The following is a 24,729-nucleotide window of genomic DNA, read 5'->3' as shown; positions in this document are numbered from 1 at the left end:
AAAAGCTCTTGGTAGTCTCAGAAACATTTCTAGAGAGTCTAAAGGATTCCTAGGACCCACATGTTAGAAAGAGAAAACCAGTCCCCATAAATTGCTCCGAACCAGTGCACCACAGCGTGTACTCCCCACAGCCCTGCAAAATAAACAATGTTAAATCTGAGGGACCTAAGCCATTTTGAACTAACAAACAAACTGCCAAGGACCTAATGCTACCCTTTTAAGATTCTCCCCTTATTTAAGGAAAAGGGCCAAGAGGCAGACAAAGGCAAAAGGGGCTATGAGGAAGAAAAGAGGGAGGGAGGACCTGAATCTACAAAGCAGCTGTCAAAGAAGGTTTTTCCAGGACCACAGGACTCACCTGAGAATACAGAGCAGTATTTTGTGATATTCCCTGGTGTTATGTGAGCTTACCATCCACCTCAAAGCAGTATTTCTTTCTGGGAAGAGCTGTATCAGTGAGCCATCCCAGAAGTTAGGGGCACAAATTCTCCTGCTTTTCCCTCTTACACATTAGCCTGTGTGGAGATTTAGGGCTAGGGAAAATTCAGTCACCCTCTTGTCCCACCCTAACTGTATGCTTCGGAAACAAACTGGAGACCACAAAAAAAAAAAAAAAAAAAAAAAAAAGACAAAGATTTGGGCTTCTTCCTCTCTTGTCTACTCCTTATTTAAGAAAAATAAGGTCTATTATGGGCATGAGTGTTTTATCTGCAAGCATGTCTGCACTGTCTGCAAAGGCCAGAAGACAGCATCAGATCTCCTGGAACCAGAGTTACAAACAGTTGTTAGCTGTCATGTGGGTATTGAAAACTGAACCTAGGTCCTCTGCAAGAGCAGACATTGCTTTTAACCACAGAGCTATCTCTACAAGCACCCCACCCCAACACACTTTTTGTTTTTCTCTCTGTGTAGCCCTGACTGTTCTGGAACTCACTCTGTAGACCAGACTGGCCTCAATCTCAGAGATCTTCCTGCCTCTGCCTGAGACTAAAGGCTGTGCTGAGATTAAAGGCTTGTGCCACCTCTCCAAGACATATATTTTAAAAAACAAACAGAGAAAACAAGAGCAAATTTGGGTTTAATCCTAACCTAAAAATTCCAAAACAAAACAAAACCCATAAATGCTCTGAGCAGTTTTTTGGCTTTTGTTTGTTCATTTTTGTTTTTGTTTTTTTAAGACAAGATTTCTCTATGTAGCCTTGGCTGTCCTGGACTCACTTTGTAGACCAGGCTGTCCTCACTCACAGAGATCCTCCTGCCTTTGCCTTCCTGAGTACTGGACTACAGGTATGCACCACCACGCTCAGCTCTGAGCAGTTTTAAAAATAGCATATGAAGGATCTTTCTTTTAAAGTGATTTGTCCTAAGTCATTTTCAAATTATTTTACAATCTTATTGCATGCCTACCACAAAAGCTTCTAGGCCAAACCGGCAAAAACTAACTACAAAGACCATCACATACCTGCTCATCCTTCGAATGCTCCACCTCTGCTCCCTCCTTGAATTTGGCCAGTGCACTCTTGAGGTCCTGAGATGTGTACGTGTTGGTGTTGATATCTAGCCTGTCCACAAAGAAGCTGAGAGTCAGAGGGATGAACTTCTCTAAGACAGTGCTTGTGGGTGACTGGCACCCAGAGTAAGCTTGGCCAGGCCAGTTCTAGCTCTTAGTACACTGTTGTACCTCTGCCTTAGGGCAGCCAGGATCCAGCATGGTAACCATACTTGAAACCAAAATGGGTTTTGCCTTTCTTTCTCTCCTCTCTCTCTGTCTGTCTTCCTCTGTCTCTCTCTGTTTCTCTCTCCTTCTTCATGAGACAGAAGGACAAGGCACAGGACAAACAGAGGCTGACTTTGGACAGGCTTATAGCCTGTTGCTCCAGCAAAGGCCCCTGGAGGAAAAGCACTCAGACACAAGAGTAACAGGAACCCTTGACTATAATATTCCAGGAAGCAGAGCAACAGGGACCTGAGACCTCAAAAATCTCCCATGCTTGATTTGACAAGCTAACTTGTCTCAGTGTTTGAGTACAGGTGGTCTATGTCAATCTAACAATGAACAGATTTGACAGACCCAGGAGTAGAACCAACAACCACCTTCTACAGCCATTGCCCAAGAGGACAGAGGAAAGGAACCAATGGGTACTCTCAAGAACCTACAGAGACTAGAGAGGTCTCTGCCCACACCTCCCAGGAGCTGCTCAGCGTCTTTTTGGTGGAGAGAAAGTGAAGTCTCAGAGGCAAGTGTAAGCATGGGGCAGACAGATGGAAGTGTGCTGACTTCTAGCCAGACTGTCCAGCTGTGGTAAGGTTAAAGACAAAGTAGGACTTTCATTTTCTTTCACAACTGAGATTTTATTGCTTGAGAAGCAGAGTATACAGTTCATCAAAATCATCAATGACTGATAATCAGACCTGATGGACCCTCCACTAACTTGGTGTTCCTTCACCAATTAGCAGCCTTTGCACAGCGCACCCCTCCCTCATCCTGACTCTCCTGGTTGTTCACTATGCTTGCCTGACTCCTCAGTCCTCCTCCATCTCTTTAATGATTCCTCACCTCCCACCTGAACCCTATATTCTGGAATACCTCACAGTTAGGTCCTGAACAACCTTTTTCCTAACTCTAGAGTAAGACATTAAAATATTTATCTGACAGCAATGCCCACACTAATAGCTTCAGCTCAAGCCCCTCCCCTCAAACAGCAAGATCTTACAGATAACCTGCTACGGTTAATCTCGATTTTCGTGATTAATTTTAAACCTCATTTCACGACAAAATATCTATGGGTTTATAAAGCATACCTCTGAGTGTATCCATAAAGGAATTTCAGTGGAATTAGGTCATGAGGACCCTGTCCTAACCGAGGGCTTAGATTCTTGATGGGTTCACAATACAATGGCATTTGGGAGAGGTGATGGAAGACAGAAGGTAGATCCTCCTTCAGTTATCATTCTCCGTGTATGCTCACAGAAAAGGGGAAACTGGATAGTATATTAACTGATGTAATCTCCTCTGGTCTCAGATTTTTTTTTTTTTTTTTTTTTTCAAAAACAACAACCTCTATGTATTCCCTTATGATACTGGCTTGGTACACGGCATATATGCAGCAGTTAAGAGGACAATTTGCAGGGGTTGGTTCTGGTCCTCTCCTTCCACCTTGCTGGTCCCAGGGATAAAACTCAAGTTATCATATAAGACAGAAAGTCCCTTTACCCTCTGAGCTAGCAAGCCAGCCCATCCAAGCAAGTCTCGGATGCTTAATACATACCTCACACTTATCTAATAAAAAGCATCACTCATGATACTTGTCTCTAAAAACCTGGCCCAGCTGCAACTTTTCTATTTCAAAAAATAACACCTCTAAGCACCCAGAGGCTCCATCCCAAAATGAGGCCTTATTCCAAATCTTCTGCTCTTTCTTTAACCTCTGCATCCAATTCTTCAGCAAGTCCTCTTAGCTGCCCTTTCAAATTAACTCTCTGCATTCACCACTCTCCACCGTGATGCCCTGGACTTAGTCACCACTGTATTGTGTCTGATCTACTGAATGGCATGCTGCTGGTTTCTGCTTCTTTGCTTATTTTCAGTCTCTTATCCAGACACTACAGTTATTTGTTAAGCTATACTAAGTAACTCTCTTGCCTAAAGTGCTCTAGTCCTTCCTACTCTAATGAAAGGTGAGTGGAGAACACTCAGAATGCTCCCTTAATACTCTACACGCTGTGTGCCACCCGACACACATCGACCTCCTCTTCTCATCTCTTATGTCTCCTACCTTCTCTTCCTCTCTAACCATCTGGATCACTTCCCTATTTCTCAAACCTGACAAACCTGGGGCTCTTTTTGTTCCATCTGCCTCCTCAAGTGCTATAATCCCTAAACTCACAAACCTAATTCTTTATAGGATTTACATTCTCTTTCTTTAGCTTTTAATTAAAATATGTTGAGGCCTTCCTTCCCAAATCATCCTATCTAGCCTGGTCTTCTGCAGAGACTCATTACCTTGGCTCATTTCTTCCCTAGAAGTTACTATAATTTGTAATGATCTTACTCATATGTTTATTTTCTTGGTTTTATGCCTGTCAATCTCCACAAGGCCTCCACTCACCTTACGGAGGCTACCACTTCATCTGTCTTACGATTTCCCTCCCCAACACCTGTCCCACAGGCTTTCAATAGCCTTTGTAAAATGAATTAATACAGCAGGTAAACAGTTTGTCTTTGGCTTTTCTCTTCACTATTTTACCAGACTGCAGCATGGCAAATGCCCGACCCAAGATGGTACAATTCAGAGGGAGCAAAGTTTGTCCTTCACTCCTCTAACATAGAAAGAAGCTTCAAGGAAGATTCCAGGGCAAAGAGATGTTTGTTCTATGAAGATGTTGACAGGATATAGAATAAAACTTTTATGTTTTTTATGCCTAAAAATATGTCTGAAGTCAGGCAAAGCCAAGAGTACCCTCTGGGAAAATCTTACCGAGGCCTAGAACCCAACAGGCATCATGGTGGAGCAGCTTGGCACCCCCAATCTCTCTTCTGCACAGCAGTTTCCCAGCTCATCTGAGCAAGCTGCTGGAAAGTACATGCCTTCCAAAGCACACTAGTCAGATAAGCAGAATAATGTGCTGATCCCAGGATGCTGGCACCTGGCCACTGTGGAATAGCCAGGAAGATACAGGAGGTAGGGTGGGGGCTCTGCCCAGAGAAGCTGTAACAGCTGAGAGAGAAGAGGAAATGTCCAGCACATCCTGAAGGCCATCCTAGGGCAAAGCTCTCAGAAATAGTCCAAAGGAGAAAAGCAAAGAGGAAAAGTAGGAACAGGTATTTCTTCTTATGGTGTCTCTACACATCACAAGGAAGACTTTTGCTGTAAAAGGAGCAAAGACAACCTAGTAAGTGCCTCTACTGATGACCTGCACTCAGGGGCGGGGGAGATGGCATATAAAACAATACACCAACAGCTCTGAATTCATCAAGTTCCTAGGTCAATATTCTTAAGACAAGGACCCTGGCTTTTTCATTAAAAAATAAGAATTGGACTGGATGTGAGAGAAGAGTTTTAAGTACCTTGATACAATGAAGTAGGCGTGAAGTATGTGTGCACGCATGCTTTCTGGAGGTGGGAAACAGTAAGCAGGGCTATACAATGATATTTGATCATTCTTCTATGACTGTGGAACAGGAATAACTGTAAGATTTGGTCCTCTTCAAGTCCGGCCTATATACAGAGATGGAGAGGAGGAAAGAGCTTCCCCAGTCTGGGAGGACGACAGCTGCCTCCATCTTAAGGTAAATTAGAATCTTCTAACTGTAAAATCTTCTCACTGCCCACATCTGACATGCTACTCTGTGAGGCGAGTACAACTTGACTAAACAAGTGTGTGGGCCATAAATGACCTGTATGCCAGGAATGTCAAGGAAAGGGGTCTAGAAATCCTTGCCAACCGTGCCTAAATTTCCTTACCTCTCATTCAGAAAATACCAAGCAAGGAAAACTTGTTAATTCAAGGCAATTAAAAGGGAAAATAGAAACTGTTAACTCTGTAAAACCAAATCTCTCAAAGTGGTTATTAAAAAGTTAGGAAACCTATACCCACTGGGAAATGTGTTAAGTTCTACTCACATACTACAAGAAAGCCTATTTTAACAGAGAGGAAAAGTCAGTCTGAATTAAAGACCTTCAAAGGCAATTTTACTGCTCACCAAGGAAGCATCAGTGCAAAGCAGAAGGCCAACGGGTTTGTTTTGATGAACAGGCTACTCACCTGTAGCCAGCACATCACTGTCGGGATTCAAATGCGCGCTCTCCACGTACTGAGGGGCAGCTTCACCTTGAAGGGAGGTTAAACCCTCCTCCACTGCCTTTCAAAAAGAGTCTACTATCTTTGCAAGGTATTTCCTTCCAAAGATTGTGGAAGCAAACTTCCAGAAAACCCTGACAATTTTATCACAAATTCTACTGAATTTCAAATAAAAAGTATAACACACTTAGCTGGACATGGTGGGCACGCCTTTATTCCTAGCACACTGTATTCCCAGACAAAGGCAGATCTCTGAGTTCAAGGCTAGCCCGGTCTACAGAGCAAGTTCCAGGACAGCCAGGGCTACACAGAGAAGCTCTGTCTTGGAAAAAAACAAGCAAGCTAACAATTCACACCCATGAATTTGGGTGGCTTTGCTATTATTTCCAAATCAGTGTCATCACTTAGCTTCCCGACCCTGGGATCAATATAGTACCTTCTGCCTTTTTTAAATCCTTTCAGATTATTTTGGAACTTGTCTTCTTGTTGGAGTTTCACCTCTCTTGCTCCAGTCTGTAGATTCAGTCGTACATGGGATCCTGCAGGAACAGCCTGACCTGAAAGTCAAGAAGAGAAGAGTTGTGTGGGGTACAGGAACCTTGGTGGGATACTGGGGTAGAACAGCTAACATACCAACAGGCCTGAGCACTTCCTGAAGATCAGAGTACCATGTCCAGTTTATCTCTTAAACCCAACTCGCTCTCCTGACTCCCACACGCTACTCATACTGACTCCTTACTGTTATGACAGAATCTATAAGATGATAAGGCAAGGTGATCAAAGGACCAACATTGCAAGATCAAGAACATGATAATCAAGTCTACTTTGTATCTTCTGTGAACTTGGTTAATACGCTTTGTTGCTATACGCAGTAGGTAAATGGTGAATAACTCCTCAACCAACTATCAAGACGCTGAGACATTATCGTCTTTTTCCCTAACACTCTTCTTGCCCCTCCCTTGCCAATCCCACAGCATCCAAGATATCTCAGAATGCTAGTAAGCTTTGTAGCTCATCATCCTCATTTTTTAGAACCAGGCTCTTTTTCATTTTTTTTCCCTGACCACAGGAACTATATATCTTTTTTTTTTTTTTTGGGGGGGAGGGGTTTCCAAAGCCTGTATGCTACAGTTTGGGACATAAAATATGTGGTTCATAACAATTATTCAAGAAAAAAAAAGGTGCCAAGCATAGGAGTGCACACCTTTAGCAGAGGCAGAGGCAAGCAGATATCTGAGTATGAGGCTAGGCTGGTCTATGGAAAGAGTTCCATTACTATGCAGAGAAACCCTGTCAAAAAGAAAAAAAAAAAAAAGGAAGCCATGAAGGCAGCAAGACACAGCAAGCCAAGGGAGTAGACAGCAGAGCTAAGAGAAACGGAAAAACTACGCCCACTTATCTCTGAGGAACAGATCTGTTAGCTAGGGAAACAAATTTTGTGAATGGAAGGGTTATGTGCATGCAATAAAGTACTCAGGGATAGTTTACAAGCAACTATGCAATATTATGTACTACAAATAGAATGTTATACTCGTTCATTCAATCATTTACAGAAACTGGATTCACCAGGCAACTATTACACAGCGGACCACCAGAGCAGCTTCTAGGAATACAAAAGTACTTTTTTTAGGTTCTAAGAATAAGAAAATTATTTTAAAACTATATAAATATGATATAGAGATAGAGATATATAGGTTATCACCATGTAACCCAGCTAGCCTAGAACTCACTATGTAGCCCAGGCTGGCCTTGAGCTCTTGATCCTCTTGCCTGAGCCTCCTAAGTGCTGAGATTACAGACATGTACCAAAACATCAAACAAAAAAGTGAGCATCTATGGCTGCAGGACTGAACATTTCATAGAAGGAGATTTTTGGAAACTGAAAATTTTTGAAGCAAAAATGATGCTTCTAAAACTGGGAATGGTGGGCACACACCTCTAATCCTGGCATTGAGAAGCATGAGATGGGAACTTTTCTGTAAAAAAGAACAAGAAGAAGTAAGAGGAGGAAGAGGAAAGAAAGGAAGGCAGGAAGGAAGGAAGCAAGGAAGGAAGCAAGGAAGGAAGATAGGTAGATGATCCTCGCACTTGCACTTTGCCTCTGCTTTCTCTGCATACTGGCACTGAGTTTGATTCAGGAACACAAATGAAAAACAGGCATGGCAGAAACACCTACAATCCCAACACTCAAAACCAAAGAATTTTGAGTTTGAGGCTAGCCTAGCTACTCAGTGAGTATGAGGACACCCTGAGCTACATAGTGAGATGTTTAAAAACAAATGACAGTCTGCAAAAAAATTCCTTGTTTTTAAAAAAAAAAAAAAAAAAAAAAAAAAAAAAAGGCACCCAGAGGTACAGCAAACTAACAAAACAAACAGCACAGTCCCTTCTGGATGTATATTACAGAGATTTGAAACCACAGACTAGCACAATTCATTCCTGGCTGTATATTTCCCTTGATATGCACAACTTTGCCATCTCCAAAAATCTCAAGGAATGAAAGCCTGCTCCAAATGGCACATTTGTTAGTATCTTGTTAGCCAAAGCATCTCCTAAGTCCAGTGGAAAGAGCACTCTGCCCTTAGTTAGGAAGAAGTCCAGGGTCACATGATATAGTAAAGGGAGAAAATTGGTGAAACCTTGGAATCTGCTACAGATGAGAAAAGCAGGAGCCACATGCCTGTGTCCTGGCCTGTGATAGAAAGCATTGACAGTCAATGGAGGTAAAGCAGGAGGTGGCTTTCTTTAGAAATGAAATCACTGTGGAATGGGGTATTCGGGTTTCGACTCTGGCTCCAAACAGTCAGTGGGGGGTCAGTAGCCTCTGTAGGCTTTGGGGCTTGTACGGGTTTGGGATCCCAGTCTTCTGCCCTTTGTCTTAGCTTCCATCCCAGCCCTTCTTTCTCTTTGGGGCTGTCTTGTGGCATTTCTGCTCTTTCTTTTTTGTTTGTTTGTTTGTTTTGTTTTTTTCTGCTATCTCTCCCCCATCTTTTCTTTTATGAGAAGGGTCTCACTATGTAGAGCTCTGAATGTCCTAGAACCCACTATGCAGACCAGGCTGACCTCAAACTCACGGAGATTCACCTGCCTCTGCCTCTTTAGTTTAGGGGTTAAAGGCATGTACCATCATTCCTGGCTAATGAAATCTATATATCTATCTATTTTGATTTTTCAAGGTTTCTCTGTATAGCTCTAACTGTCCTGGAATTCACTCTGTAGACCAGAAAGTGACTTGGCATCAAACTCAGAAATTCATCGGCCTCTGACTCCCGATTGCTGGAATTAAAGGTGTAAGCCACCACTGCCTGGCTAATAAAAATTATTTAAAGGGGGAAAAAAAAAACACAAGAAAACAAATTCTTATAAATGAGTATATACTGTGTGTGTGTTTCTGCTTCTGAATGATCATTTCTAGATCCCACCATTTGCCTGCAAATTTCATGATTTCCTTGTTTTTAATTGCTGAGTAGTATTCCATTGTGTAAATGTACCACCATTTCTGTATCCATTCCTCAAATGAGGGACATCTGGGTTGTTTCCAGGTTCTGGCTATTATGAATAAAGCTACTGCAAACATGGTTGAACAAATGTCCTTGTTGTGTGCTTGAGCATATTTTGGATATGTGCCTAGGAGTGCTATAGCTGGATCTTGAGGAATGCTATTCCTAATTGTCTGAGAAAGCACCAGATTGATTTCCAAAGTGGCTGTACAACTTTACATTCCCACCAGCAGTGGAGGAGGGTTCCCCTTTCTCCACATCCTCTCCAGCATGTGTTGTCACTTGAGTTTTTGATCTTAGCCACCTGATAGGTGTAAGGTGAAATCTCAGGGTTTGTTTTGATTTGCATCTCCCTGATGACTAAAGACGTTGAGCATTTCTTTAAATTTTTCTCTGCCATTCTATATTCTTCTACAGAGAATTCTCTGTTTAGTTCTGTATCCCATTTTTTAATTGGATTACTTGATTTGTTGCTTTTTAACTTCTTGAGTTCTTTATATATTCTGGATATTAGACCTCTGTCAGATATAGGGTTCATGAAGATCCTTTCCCAGTCTATAGGCTTTCGTTTTGTTCTGACAACAGTGTCCTTTGCTTTACAGAAGCTTTTCAGTTTCATGAGGTCCCATTTATTACTTGTTGATCTTAGAACCTGTGCTGTTGGTGTTCTGTTCAGGAAGTTGTCTCCTGTGCCAATGAGTCGACACAAAAAGAGTCAGCAAGGTTCACCAGTGACTGCCTCTTCAGCCCTGCCCACCCCTTACTCCTATGATCCGCTCCATGGAAGAACTTGTCCCTCAATTGAGGCCCATTTTACCAGCTGTTCTCTCTGCCTAGAATGCTACACCTAGTGCCAGCCTCCACCTCAGCTCTCCAGTCCTAGCTAAGGGTCACTCACATGCTCTGAGCAGAGGCTACATCCTCAGACCAGATATATCTGTCCAATAGGTTTCATAGCACCACAAATCATTTTTATGGCATGTAACCACAACCATATTTATATGTTTTTAAAGGGTATCTGGTTTTATGTTCACCATTTTCTTCCTAGAGATTACTTCAGGCTCAGTACGCCGTGAATGCTCAATAATTTGTTGAGTGAAAACTTTAATACAGAAAGAGAAATCTGTTGATTGAGAGATTTTTACTAGAGCAAATAAATTCATAACAATTAGTCACATTAAGAGTTATTTTTAGTAGTAAAGTACTAACGCTTATAATAACAATAGTGATATCCTAACATTTTCTAATCTTGGTCTCAGTTAGAAACAGGATAAAGAAAGGATATGAATAACAAGAACACATAAGCTCTGGACATACCAGGTTAGACTGTGCTAAGACAGCCCTGGAAGGAATAGGATCTTATGTGAATAATTATTTTATTTGGAGAAAATTCCAAAATTGCTCTTTTCACATGAGCCGCCACAGGGGGCAAGAGAAAGCACAATAGCACTGACTCAGAATACAGGTTAAGTTCACTTAGTCTATAAAACTAGTGTGGCAGCAGCTGCAGGGACAGCAGAAAACAGCATTTCAAATGTTTCCACCCTGCTGGGAAAAATGCCAAGTTGGAGTGTGATCTGACCTGCATCTCTTAGCGTCTATAAAAGAAGAAAAAACAGCAAACAAACAAACAATCCAAGCACTGAGAAAGAGCAGAAATGCCACAAGACAGCCCCAAAGAGAAAGAAGGGCTGGGATGGAAGCTAAGACAAAGGGCAGAAGACTGGGATCCCAAACCCGTACAAGCCCCAAAGCCTACAGAGGCTACTGACCCCCCACTGACTGTTTGGAGCCAGAGTCGAAACCCGAATACCCCATTCCACAGTGATTTCATTTCTAAAGAAAGCCACCTCCTGCTTTACCTCCATTGACTGTCAATGCTTTCTATCACAGGCCAGGACACAGGCATGTGGCTCCTGCTTTTCTCATCTGTAGCAGATTCCAAGGTTTCACCAATTTTCTCCCTTTACTATATCATGTGACCCTGGACTTCTTCCTAACTAAGGGCAGAGTGCTCTTTCCACTGGACTTAGGAGATGCTTTGGCTAACAAGATACTAACAAATGTGCCATTTGGAGCAGGCTTTCATTCCTTGAGTTTCTATCATCAAATCCTGTCACTGCTAGACCTCTGTCCAAAGCAGCCGAGAGACTATGGAGCCAATCGGATACAACCTGCCGGCTGGAGGCAGGCACCAAGTCCAGGCATAATCAGCCACATCAAGCTGATCTGCAGAAATTTATTATGAGCCACTTTTAAATTTGTTTTAAAATTTGTAAAAAAAAAAAAAAAAAAAAAAAAGTACAGTTTCTACCTATTACAAATACCCTTTCCCAAAGTTAATAGCTGACATACTCATAGAAAAATAAGTGTTAAGTAATTAAAGACTACTTTCAAGCCTTATCAAAGTTACCATTATCCAGTGATTTCCTTGTTCTAGAAGTTGCTGGGTTTTAGTTTGGGTTCCCCCCTCTTTTCATGTATGTATATATATGCATGTTCACAGAAGTGTGGGTGCACATTTGTGGAAGTCCAAGGTTAATATCAGAATCGTCCTCATTTATTTTTCCACCTTATTCTTTAAGGCAGGCTCTCTCAATCAAACCCAGAACTCACAAATAAGATCATCTCATTAGCAAGGTCACCCTCAGAATCCCCTCTGTATTGGTGACTTTCCTATAGCTGAGAAGAAACACCACAACCAGGACAATTTATTAAAAGAAGGGTTTATTTGGGGCTTATGGTTCCAGAGACAGAGAGATGAGAGTCCCTCACAGCAAGAACATGTGGCAGCAGAAAAAGCCTCCAACAGCTCACAATTGGAACCACAAAACAGGAACCTGAGAGAGCTAACTCAAAATGGCCATTAGAAACCTTCAAAGCCCCAGTGACATACTTCCTTCAAAGAAGACATACTTCCAAATCCTCCCCAAACAGCCACAAATTAGGAACCAGGTATGGAGGACATCTCATTCAAACCTCCACAGCCAGTCTCCACCTTCCAAGGCTGGAGATGGTAGGGAAGCCACCATGCTCACCCCCATTTATGTGTGTTCCAGAAATCAGTACTTTGGTCCTCATGCTTGTAAAGCCATTTCTCCAGCTCAAGAAGGGTGATTACTTTGCTGCTCAAATTATTTCAACTTTAACAATTAGTTTGTTAAAACTGTTCCTTCGGTTGGCTCTTACATTATTTTAACAAGTACTTGTCTCCTCAACACCATTTTCTTTTTCCAAGTATTTCTTTACTTCCTGGTACCATAAGAAGTTCCATGCTCACTTTATAATCTCTTTTTCTCAGCCCTCATTTCTTATTGGAGAACAGTGTTTAGAAACCAACATTAATGATAGAAATGACAGAAATGTTCATTCTTACCAGGGAGCCATTACTCCTAGCACCTCTGAGGGGACACAAATCATCCATGTATAAAGTAGTACACATATACACAAAGCTCTATTTCTGTTTGTCTGTGTATATTTAATATATGCTTTTGAGATAGGGTCTCATGTATGTAGCCCACGCTCAGGCTCCTCATGGGCCCCTCCTTCATGAATGTGTGTCACCAAGTCTACTTTCTGTGGTGCTGGGGACTGAACTCTGCTTCATGCTAGACAAGCACTCCACCAGCCCTTATCTATAATCTCAAAATTTACAAATCTATACTGATACTACAGACTCCAATCTAACATAACAAAAACATCTGTCTTCTGGACATCCTTATCTATGACTGTTTCTCCATCCATGAAAAACCTGTATCTCATTATCTATGACACATTTATAATACAATTAATGATACAATGTAAAGCAAATAGTTTCAAAAATGCCAAGCTATGGGCTGGTAATATAGCTCAGTGAATAAAGAGAACCAACTCCTATAGTTGTCCTCTGACCTCCATACATGAGCCATGGTATGCATAAACACAGTAAAATGCTATAAACAAAAATGCAATGCCAACCTCTATCTTTATGAGAAACACATTTACCAAACCAGGCCCCAGCGTTAATGTGCAGCACTTTTGTCTTTGGCTTTATGCTCAACATCACTTAGGTTGCTGTTTCGCCCCTACCCTCTTTGGCACGGCTCTATCATTAAATCTGTGGCAGCTAGCTCACTTTCGGTATTTACATTACTATTTGTGTTCCCATCCGCCTATATCCTGGCTGCTTTACCTGCTTCTCTGGGCTATATGAAAGGTATATGAGCTATGACTGCTTCTAAGAGTCAGAGGTACACAAGAAGGAATTACTGTTGCTTTAAGCCAACAAGCTTTGAGGTGTTTTGTTTACAGCAGCAATTCACCCCAGTGGTCCTGAAACATGGAAAGTAAGAGCAGCTAATAAAAAAAAAAAATGATTCTTTTCAGTGTTAAATGTCCTTTTGCAAATGTGATAATGATGATGATAGATGGTAGTTGGTTGCTTCTATGCTAAAATCTTTAACTCGGCAAAGTAAGATGTTGGCTTTGATTCCCAGAATTTTCTTTTGAAGTTTTTCTGCTCCATGGAACACCACAGTCTAGAAACCATACTTGTATTCTGTTTGAGAATTATTCCCGCTGTATACTTTACATGATTGAACTTGATGGTATATGAACTATCTCTCAATAAATTTGTTCAAAATTTTTATTTGTTCAGAAAAAGAATACTATCCTTTTAATCCCTGCACAGTAATCAGTTTATCAGATGCAATCTAAGGTAGCAAATAGTTCCAGGGGCCAGGACAGCCTTTAAGCACAGAGCCTAGAAACAGTTCCAGGAAGGCACTTCTGGGAAGGACAAGAACAGAGTCAGGAAGCCTGAGACCATCAAGCATCCTGGGAGAAGACCAGAGGGACCTGGGAGAGGAGCACAAAAGAAAGGGTGATCCCAGGGAAAGGAGACACCTGTCCATGAAGGAAGGCTGGTGAAGAGAAGAAGGGTCATCTGTCAGGACACAGAGAATGGTAGGGCCTGTGAGAAGGACCTTTTCAAATTCAGTCAAATTTGCACATCTGAAAGCTAAACAAAACATAACCATAAGTAGAATTCAGCCCACAGGTGCCAATTTGTCACTGCTGAAAAAGATACATCTTACCCATTAACAAATGTTGCCTGATTCAGTATTTGTCCTAGCTCTTCCTAGGGCCCAGTGATTAAAATTTGTCCCTCCTGGACTCACAACCACAGGGACCTCCACAGACAATGAGGTGTGATGTCAACTGGCTGCCCAGCCTCCGCAGACACAGTGCCAGGTAAGATGGATGCTCTTGTGCCTGCCTGGCAGCAGATGCTACCGCCATTTTGTGGCTTCAGGAGGAAAGAGGTATGAGGTATATTCTGTGGGTTCCTACTAAGAGCTTCTCCACTCCAAGGGCTTCTAGTTAAACCTGGATACAGAGAAGCCAAAAGGCTGGCCCCACTGGCCACATATAATGAACACTTACAACAACAACAAATAAACAAAGATGGGGCAGTTGTGATGGCACGCACCTTTCATCCCAACACTCGGAGAAGCAGAGGCAGGAGGATCACAGTGAGTTCAAGGCCAGCCTGGTCTACAAAGAGTACAGGACAGCAGGGCTACACAGAGAATCCCTGTCTCAGGGAGGGAGGGAGAGAAGAAGACAAAGATGGAAGCCCTTCGCTCAATATCCTAACACAGGGAAGTGCTGACATCATGATGAGCAATGCCTGGGAGCCATTGCCTGCCCCACTAAGAAGCAAGGACCAAAAAAAAAAAAAAACGCAACAAGGACAAGATAAGCCTCTAATGTCACAAAAAACCCAGACTATAGGCAGCTCCAGAGATGCTGGTCCCACTGTAAATCAAGCACACAGCCACAGACTTTAACAAGGGGCCATTCCAGTGACTGTATCTCCCCGCAGCATCCCCTAGCATTGGCCTGACGCTCACCTTGTGACCTAGCTGACTGGGCTAAGCACAACTGAAGCCTTGATCAGATAGCTTCTATCTTTCTTTCAGATAGCTTTCCTTCTTTTTTTTTTCTTTCTCTTTCTTCCTTGTTTGTTTCTATCTTTTTTCTTTCTTTCCTTCCTTCCTTCCTTCTTTTTTGTTTTGTTTTTTTTTTGAGACAGGGTTTCTCTGTGTAGCCCTGGCTGTCCTGGACTTACTTTGTAGACCAGGCTGGCCTCAAACTTAGAGATCCACCTGGGGAGCGCCACTACTGCCCAGCTATCAGAAATCACTTTCAAGGAGCCCTTCCTGCCCTTCCCCCACCAATAGATGTGGACATGGTGGCTCACTAAGCACCTGACAGCCTGACTCAGACTTTCCACCTGCTACCTCTCTACCCACTGTTGGTGAGGAAATCCTGCCTTCCCTCAGATGTTGGTGGCATTACTTAGCACTAGATTGTGAGGCTGTTAAATTCATTTGGTTTATATGTTTCCATTTTCTTGACGTGTGAGCAATAAACTGACACTGCTTCTGTCAACTGACCACCTGCTTCTCTGTGACAAGTGAGTTGTATTCAAGGCACCATACTCTCATACGCCTAGAACCCTGCTACTCAGGCTTGTTTGCCTTTGGTAGCCAGGTGAAATTACCCAAATTCCCTTATCTTTCTGAATCTTTATGCCCTTTGTAGCAAATAAAGAGAATGTACCATATCTGCTTTACCTAATGTTTCTCTTTTTTTTAGAGAACAAATGAGAACTAACTGTTCAGAAGTAAAAAGTATTTCAGGAAAGCAACGCAAAAGTCCCCAAAAGGTAAATGTCAACCCAGATGAAACACAGACCTTTTTTTTTTTTTTTTTTAAAGTTCTGCAGGTATATTAAGAGTAAAATCTCTCCATTAAATAACTGAACCTCTGAAGGGCAGGGACCAATTACTCAGGCCCACACAGCTCAGGCTCAGCTCCAGGGCACACAGTAGGCCTTCTGCCACACCAGAAATAAAGGAATATAAAGAATATGCCATAGGAAGTAACACCACAGGCTTCACTGGGGCAGCTAATTCCCTAACAAGGGCTGGTCAGCCCTGAGACAGCCCAGGCCCGGTTGCCATGACAACCACAGCCCTATCCTTCTGCCTTTGCCTTTTTATTCAAACCCCAAACAAGCCCTGGCAAGGTCCCTGCTGCTGTCTCCAAGGCAGAAGTCGAATAAGGGCCGGGAGAGTGTGCACAGATCTCTTGGGCATTGAACCCTGAACCGTACTTTGTGCTGTTATTTTTTATGTGAATTACAGACTTTTTTTTTAAACAACAAAACATTTAATGAGATATTCTGGGTTGTGGTTATACTGACACATTTTTTAAAGGACTAAACAGTGACAAACTGAGAAAAATAAAAATTTCATCAAACTGATCTTTTTTCTAAGATCTGAGTCATAGAATCTAGACTCTGCATGGGGCCTCCTAAGGGCTCTCTGAGGTGGCTTCCATGTGAGCAGAGCTCTGCAGGCTGCAGTAAAGCCCCTGAAAGAGCTATCTCATCAGCATTCATGATCCTCCCAAAAGGAACCTTCAAAACTTCGCTGCTCTACCCAAAACAACGTCTCCTTTGCAGCACGAAGCTGATTGCTGGTCTCCAAGCTCTACCATGCAGAATTCACAAAAGCAAGCATCTCTATGATGCTATGCTTGGTTGTCAACTTGAGTGCATCTGGAGCTAAGGAGAAACTCAAGTCACTGGGCACACCTGCAAGGAATATTTTAGTTAACCAGATCATTTGAGGTCGGAAGACCCTCCCTAAATCAGGACCACACCTTTTTCTGGCAGTCTATATAAAGGACAAGGTAAGAAAGATTTTGCTGTTTGCCTGCTTGCCCTCTGTCTAGATTCACTAGCATTAGAGCCTATTCCTCAGGATTCCAATGAATACTGAAGAACAGGTGAGGCATTCACTCTAGTGGATTGTGGAATTTCTGTTGGGAGGCAGCCGTTGTTGGACTAGCTGGACCACAGCCTGTAAGCCACCCTAATAAACCACAACACACACACACACACACACACACACTAGCAGTTCTGTTCTAACTAATACAATCTCCAAGGACAAATACTATGGAAATTATTTCGAGTATTTCCTGTTGGGGTTGGGAAATGGCTCCATGAATAAAGGGCTTTCCGTGCAAGCAACAGCACCTGAGTCTGGACTCCAGAACTCACATAGTAAGCTGGGGATGGTGGCGGGCTTCTGTGACCCCAGCATTGGCAGGGGCAAAGACAGGAGGGTGCTGGATGCCCGTGGGCCAGCCAACCTAACCAAACAGTGAACTCTAGATTCAGTGAGACTCTCTGTCAAAAAAAAAATGAGGTGGAGAGTGATGGAGGAAGAACTACCAGTATTAGTCTCTTTACGGATACACATGGGCACACGCAGCCAAAAACACACGGTACGCCACCATCAGCAACAAGGAAGAGAAGATTTCCGTTACAACAGAAGTGCCTGAAGCAGGCATGATGCCATGGGCTCTGCTGAGCAGAACTAAACATAGTGCTCCCCTTGCTCTATAACTAGCCTACTAGTGAACATTTATGGAGGTCTGGACAAGAGCCTAATGTTTTCTAGACATTCCTTCTATCATGGTCTAGTGTGTATGTGCTGAGCCAGTTGTGTTGGTACCCACCAGGAAGGACATACCCATAAACAAGAACAATCTAGGTTACAGAGGTCTAGTAAATAAATGGGGGAGAAGGATATTTAAATTCCAAAATCTAAACAATGCTTTTCTGAAAGCAATGTCTGTGCATGTTTGAGGCATCTGGAGCTCAGCATAAAAACTGGGAGAGTTCAAGGAGCAAAAGATCATCAGGCTGTCTTCACCATCCTCTTAAACACAACAGAGCCTGATGAAATGAGAAGACTGAGCAGCAATAGAAACCAAAAAACTAAGAGTTCTACCACTTTTCCATCAGCATTCCCCACAAAGGCATCAGACCTTTAAGCATGTGCAATAGCTATTCACATCAGCCCCAGGGACCTACTGCAGGCCAACATTTAATAATTCCAGGGGTAAAATAAAGGAGACTGGGATGAATAAGGTGATGCCTGTAATGCACAGCTGTTCTCAGCTCCCAACCAGCTCACTGCCTATGCTCTTCTCTCTTCCCTCTTTCTTATCTTACAATCCCAGGCAAGTAAAACTAGCAAGTTCAACAGAACCCCTTAATCTGGGCACCTGGGCTTTTACAGTCATGTTGAGTATCTAGTTTTCTGGTAGGGCTCACCATTTACTGCCATATCTCTTTGTAAGATATATTCCACAGTCCACTCCTTGTTCTCTCATTTTTATATCATCCTGCATTTACTCAGACTTCATTGGAGGGAGAGACAGAGAGAGGAACAGAGGGAGAGAGGGAGGGAGAAAGGGAAGGAGAGAAAAAGTTGGGAGTAAGAAGAAAATTAGAAAAAAAAAAGGAAAAGGAATCATTCACAGACTCAAGGCAGCTAGTTTGGGGGAAATACTATGCCACAAGTGCGGTTCTTTTGGCCTTTAAACCTGCATTAACGCTATTCAGTAAAATAAAGATCATAAAAAAAATTTATTACCACAACTAAAGCTAGGCATGATACAGTAGCAGCAAGCTTCCCTTCATAATCAAGAGGTGAAAAACTGACAGACTGGGACTGAAGGAATTAAATGTGCCTGTTTTTCAGGGATAGGGTCTCAGTTTTGCTTTTGCTTATTTTCTAGAGGAGACTCCTCAGGACTCCAGAGTGTGTGCCTTTCCCACCCAGGCACAATTTCATTAGCAGCTCATTAGCAGGAGTGACACAGCCATTTCTGACTCTTGTTTCTCATAATATTTATTGGTTAATTGACACTTTTAACACAGGTTGACAGAGAACCAAACAGTGCTAAACCTGCTCATTATCAAATGTAAAACACAAAGGCTGCATTCTAAACATGCGTTTTGTCCTCATTTGTTTTCCTACAGGAGAAATCATAATTTAATAAGAGGGTTAAAAGACCAAAGTGCCAAGGTATGGAGATTTAATTTTTAATCTCTTTCCTCCCTCTGCCATATCAATCCCCAGGGATCCTGTAGCATAATTGGCACTGTTTGTTCTCTTTATAGCACTTGTTATTTCCACAGCCAAGCATGGTCCAGGAATTATTTCAAAACAGAATCAAGTACTACTGACCTCTGTAATTTCTCAACCACAAAAGCCCCTCAGTCCCTCTGCTTATATGCTCTCAGCAGCACAAAATAAGGAGATCCATAGGGATGACTGGAAGAGCAAAATTCCTAGAATGGAATTTTTCTCTAGATTATCCACAAAAAATGGGGCATCCTCCTCCCCTCCTGAGGTACAAGCCAGAGTAAGAGTAAAGGCAGGTGGAACTACAGGTACAGTGCAGAGAAGACAGCCACAGAAACAACTGGTCACAACACCTGGCCCCTTCCCATTATGGTCACCTTCAACAACAAAATGAGGTCAATAAACTAAGCTTTCTTTTACCTGTAAGAGTGAGTGTGTATGAGTATGTGAGTGCATGTGCAAGTTTGAGTGTGTGTATAGCCGTGTTATGCTTTCTTTTCATCTGCACTGCTGGTTTCACAGACTGAGCTGCAGCACTGAGCCATGTGGATGACCTGAGCAGTTGGTTCAGCCTGGACAGCAAAGGGAACAGCTCACGAAGACCTTGCTCTACCACTTAATAGCTCTACCGGTTAGAGTCTAACACCTTGCACTAATCTGAGACCCATCTACAGATCGGGCATCATGGTATCAAGTTGACAGGGTTAATAAAGTTCACCATAAGGAGTAAGAAATATGCACAGAAGATGTGTAGGGCTGACATTAAAGAGCTCTCAATATGACATTTACCTTGTTTTTGCTTGATTTGTTCAGTTTTCCCAGCTATGAGCCAGGGACTTGTGCCATGATAGATGCTCAAACTGTTAACAGTTCTCAACAAACACCTGCTTAAGTTTTACAGAGTAGAAGTGAACACATGATTTTTGTAGCATTTTCATGCCAAACTGTCTTATTAACACTACAAAAAAAAATCAATAACAATGAAAGCTACAGGGTATCTGCAATGAGAAGGCAACAAATAAGCTAGATAAGCCAAGCCAAGACCACACTGAAAAAAAGTACTACAGCCTCCCGTAGGTCAGCAAACCTATCTAAAAATCGAAGAGGTCAAATCCAGCAGTATAGCTTACATGAATGCAGGGGTAAGGATTTAAATTAGAACAAATGCCAGCAACAGGGGAGAAGCTTTTTGTTTCTAGGAAGCTTAGCTCAATCACAAGCTTAAGAGAGTTTTGTAACAATGAACCAAAGAGATCAGAAAACAGCTGCCCCGCTCTGGCATTCTGCTCCTCACTGGGTAGTGCTGGCAGGTGTCTGCCCAAGCTTGGGCAAGGAGGCCTGCCTACTACAATCCAGTGGGCACAGAGACAGAAGCCTAGCAAACCTGTTGGTGCACTCACTTCTGACAAGCCACCTGTTTACCCCACCAGAGCGGCTGCACAGGTGCCTGCACTCCCAACCCCCAACATCCAACATGAACTTTGCAACGATGTACAGGTCCTACTAGAATCTGTGCAGAGTGCCATGTCACAAAACGCTGTCTCCACGGCACCCTCTTTCAGCCTCCCATTTAAAATCTGTAAAAGAGGTGTCCAATTTCAACAGTGACCCTATCATCCAAGGAACAAACCTGAGGCAATGTTGACACCTAATTCTTACTTAAAAGATGTGTTTCCCCCTTGCACCAACACTTGCTGATACTGCAGTCCAGTGTCACATCCCTAGGATGGCGAGGATGGCATCCCCTTCTTACTCCATTCTCCTCGCTGTCCTCTTAAGTACTGACATCCCTGCTAATGTTCAAGATGACAGTATACAGGCACAGGGGTCTTTTCTGAGGCTGATACTCCAACCAAGGACCATTCATAGAGAAAAACTAAAATCCCTGCATGGATGTAGCTCATGGCAGCTTAGTCTCTTAAGTGGGTTCCCTAATAATAAGAACAGGGACTGTCTCTGACATGAACTCAGTGGCTGGCTCTTTGATCACCTCCCCCTGAGTGGGGAGCAGCCTTACCAGGCCACAGAGGAAGACAGTGCAGCCAGTCCTGATGAGACCTGATAGACTAGGATCAGAAGGAAGGAAAGGAGGTCCTCCCCTATCAGTGGACTGGGGGAGGGGCATCGAAGGAGAAGAGGAAAAGAGGGTGGGATTGGGAGGGGGTAAGGGAGGGGGCTACAGCTGGGATACAAATTGAATAAACTATAATTAATAAAAAATAAATAATGATGTCCATATTTTAAACTTTCTTAAAGAGGAATGTAAGTTACTGTCTAAATATATACACAAGCATGCATAACTCAGGGTTTGGCAATACTGATAGGACCTGACCTTGTCAAGAAGAGTAAAAATTAGTAAAATGCTTTTGTGCATCCGGCAACATTAAATCTGTCTATTCATCCATTTGATTTGGGGGTTCCACTTATAGTTCACTGAATGAAAACATCCATTGAAATTCACAAAGATATTTTTTAATCATAAACAATCATAAACAAAAAATAAAACCCAGAAATGATGTGTAAGCAAAAATTACCAGAAATAAGAATCACAACAGAAAATGTTCTCTCTTAAGATTAAATCAGTAAAAAAAAGTAAAATTGGAAAAAAAAAATACAAAGCAATTGGAAAAAATATCTGTAAGAAAGTAACAAACAATGAAGACAGGTAAAGACATATAACAGAAAGAAGAAAATCCAGACAAGAGAAGAGAATACCCAAATCAATACTTCTTAAGAGATTTCATTTCACATAAAACGAGCAACAAAACTTTCCCACAGTTCAAGAAAACTTTTCTAAACTAAAAAATATTTAAAACAGTACAATGTGTACTTGAGAATAATGCCCCACAAGACATATTTTAAGAAAATCACTGGATTGTAAAGAAAAAAAATGGTGTATTAAGCAGAAAAACTTACTTCTAAATAAAATCAGGTTGTCATGAGTGGTTTTTGCTTTTTTTGTTTGAACAGCAAAGCCTACTGCCAGCAAGGGATGGAGTATTTAAAAAAAGCAAATGTGAGGCAAGCCACTTTTGAGTATAAACATCACACTTATACATGAGAACATGAGCCCCTCCTAAGGAATTTATCAAGGAACATAATGCTGTCAACCAGACAGGACTGGTGGTGAACACTGCTTATACTTATTTGTAGAAATGAGATAAAATGAGAGTTAAAAAGAAAGTACATAAACACACACTGACAACCTCAATTCAGTACAGCTACTTAAGAATAATGAAAACACAAAGACACACACACAAAGAGGTTTCAAATTGTTTTCAATAATCCTATCAGAGAAGGTAGAACTGCCACTCTGAAACTCTTATGTAGAATAAAAGAAAGCAGATGAATAATTATTAGATACTCTAATTGTATAATTCCTGTGTTTATAATCAAGACTTGATGTGTCAGAAAAGAAATTAACATCAATTAATGAATGAATTAAATGAAGACCCTGCAGTCCTGAATGTAAGTAGGAAGTACATTTAAATGTACCAGATATGTCTTATGATTTTACTAACACCTGGCAAAAAAAAAAAAAAAAAAAAAAAAAATAAAAAAAAATTTTAAATATTTTAAAAAACATCTAAAAAAAAAAAAAAAAAAAAAAAAAAGGCTTAGGAATTATGACCAATATGGTTACAAAGAGCTATCTTAATGGCTAAAATTTACTCTTAAAGTATCATTTCCTATTAAGAAATCAAGGCTTCTTAGAGAAGAGGCAGGAAGTAGTCAATGTGAGGCTATAATATCTTGCCACACTTGATAGCAAGTAAGTGACCAAAGTACGAGGGTAACATCAAAAGAGTCTACCTGAAAACCTTTAGCCAATAAAAGATGGGACAATTTAAACTTCAGTGGTAGAGTACTTACTTAGCATGTATGAGACCCTGCGTGCAATCTCCATCATGTAAGAATAGATAACAAATGAATAAATAATTTCAAAGTAACTGTGATAAAATAAACTGAAATATGCTTAAATCTTTGGGTTCAAAAGAGGAAAAAACTTAAGAATCTCTTTGGAGGATAACTAGGGCCCATTTCATTACCTTCAAAATTGGAAATAATGTGTGGTGGTTTGAATAAGAATGCCCCCCCCCCCCAATAGGTTCAAATATTTGAAGGTTTAGTCACCAGGAAGTGGTACTATTTGAAAGGATTAGAAGGTGAAGGTGTGGCCTTGTTGGAGGAAGTGTGTCTCTGGGGGGTGGTCTTTGAGCTTTCAAAAGATCATGCCAGGCCCAGGTTCTCTCTTCTCCCGATGGATCAGGATGAAACTCTCAGGTACTGCTCCAGTGTCTGACTGCAGGCTGCCATGTTCCTGCGATGATGATAGTAGACTAAAATCTCTGAAATTTAATGAAGGCCCCAATTAAATGCTTTCTTTCATTAGAATTGCCTTGGAGTGTCTCTTCTCAGAAATAAAACTGTCACTAAGACAGAAGTTGATACCAAAGACTCGAGTATTACTGTGTCAGGCCTGAGCATGCTATTTGTTGGAGGAATATTATAGACTTTTGGACTTTGGACTGTAAAAGTGGATGGATGCATTAAGCAGGGCTAAATATGAAATTCTAGTAGAAGCATGGAAAATAGTGCTGTAGACAATTTGAACTGTGGGGGCCAAGTCAACAGGTTTCATAGGAGAACGATATTAGTACGTGGCCTAGAAACCATTCTTGTAATATTTTGGTAAAGAGTGTGGCTGCTTTTTGCCTTTGTCCTAAAAATCTGCCTGAGGATAAATTGAAGAATTTGGATTAATGACATTGGCAAAAGAGATTTCAAGACAGCCTAGTATAGATTCCGTTGTGTGGTTATTAGTAATCACTCTTATGTAGCTCTAAAATGAAGGTAAGCAAACTAGACAAAGAGAAATACAAAACATACAGTGTGAGAAGGAAGGACCACCAGGAAGTGAAATGGAGCTAAGTCCAGCACTCAAGGTGATACAAAGTATAAAGAAAAGCCTGACACTACAAGAATAAAGGCAGTGGCAACCTCAGAGAAAGACCCCATCCAACTAAAAAGCTTAAGCAGAGAGGGAAACCATCAAATTTAATTGATACTAATGTAATGGAAAGAAGGGCCAAGCTCCAGCCTCATCAAGCAGAACTAGACAGCTTTGGCCATGTGGTTCTAGCTTTAGAGTCAAGAATACAAGAAAGGGTTTTCCATGGTTAAAAAAAAAAAAGCTGCTGAGAGTCTGGAGAGATGGCTCAGAGGTTAAGAGCACTAGCTGTTCTTCCAGAGGTCATGAGTTCAATTCCCAGTACCCACATGGTAGTTCAAAACCATCTATAATGAGATCTGATGCCCTTTTCTGGTGTGAAGGTGTACATACAGACAATATTCTATACATAATTAATTAATTAATAAGAAAGAAAGAAAGAAAGAAAGAAAGAAAGAAAGAAAGAAAGAAAGAAAGAAAGAAA

The 24,729-nt window shown here is 41.7% G+C and overlaps 1 protein-coding gene across 3 annotated transcripts in view; it reads right to left on the bottom strand.

The window, feature by feature from the left end:
* The window catches only part of Sil1 (SIL1 nucleotide exchange factor), a 222,164-nt gene that overhangs the window by 74,598 nt on the left and 122,837 nt on the right, over positions 1 to 24,729 (bottom strand). For all 3 annotated transcript variants that reach the window (XM_055625668.1, XM_055625669.1, XM_055625670.1), the window contains exons 4-5: positions 6,239 to 6,359; positions 1,463 to 1,562 (exon numbers count right to left, since the gene is read on the bottom strand). In XM_055625668.1, the coding sequence (XP_055481643.1) occupies positions 1,463 to 1,562; positions 6,239 to 6,359 (221 nt within the window). The remainder of the gene's footprint in view (positions 1 to 1,462; positions 1,563 to 6,238; positions 6,360 to 24,729) is intronic.

This window comes from Psammomys obesus, unplaced genomic scaffold (assembly GCF_907164565.1).
Source record: "Psammomys obesus unplaced genomic scaffold, mPsaObe1.curated_primary_1811, whole genome shotgun sequence".
Lineage (NCBI taxonomy): Eukaryota > Metazoa > Chordata > Mammalia > Rodentia > Muridae > Psammomys > Psammomys obesus.
This window is presented reverse-complemented; position numbering and strand designations above follow the sequence as displayed.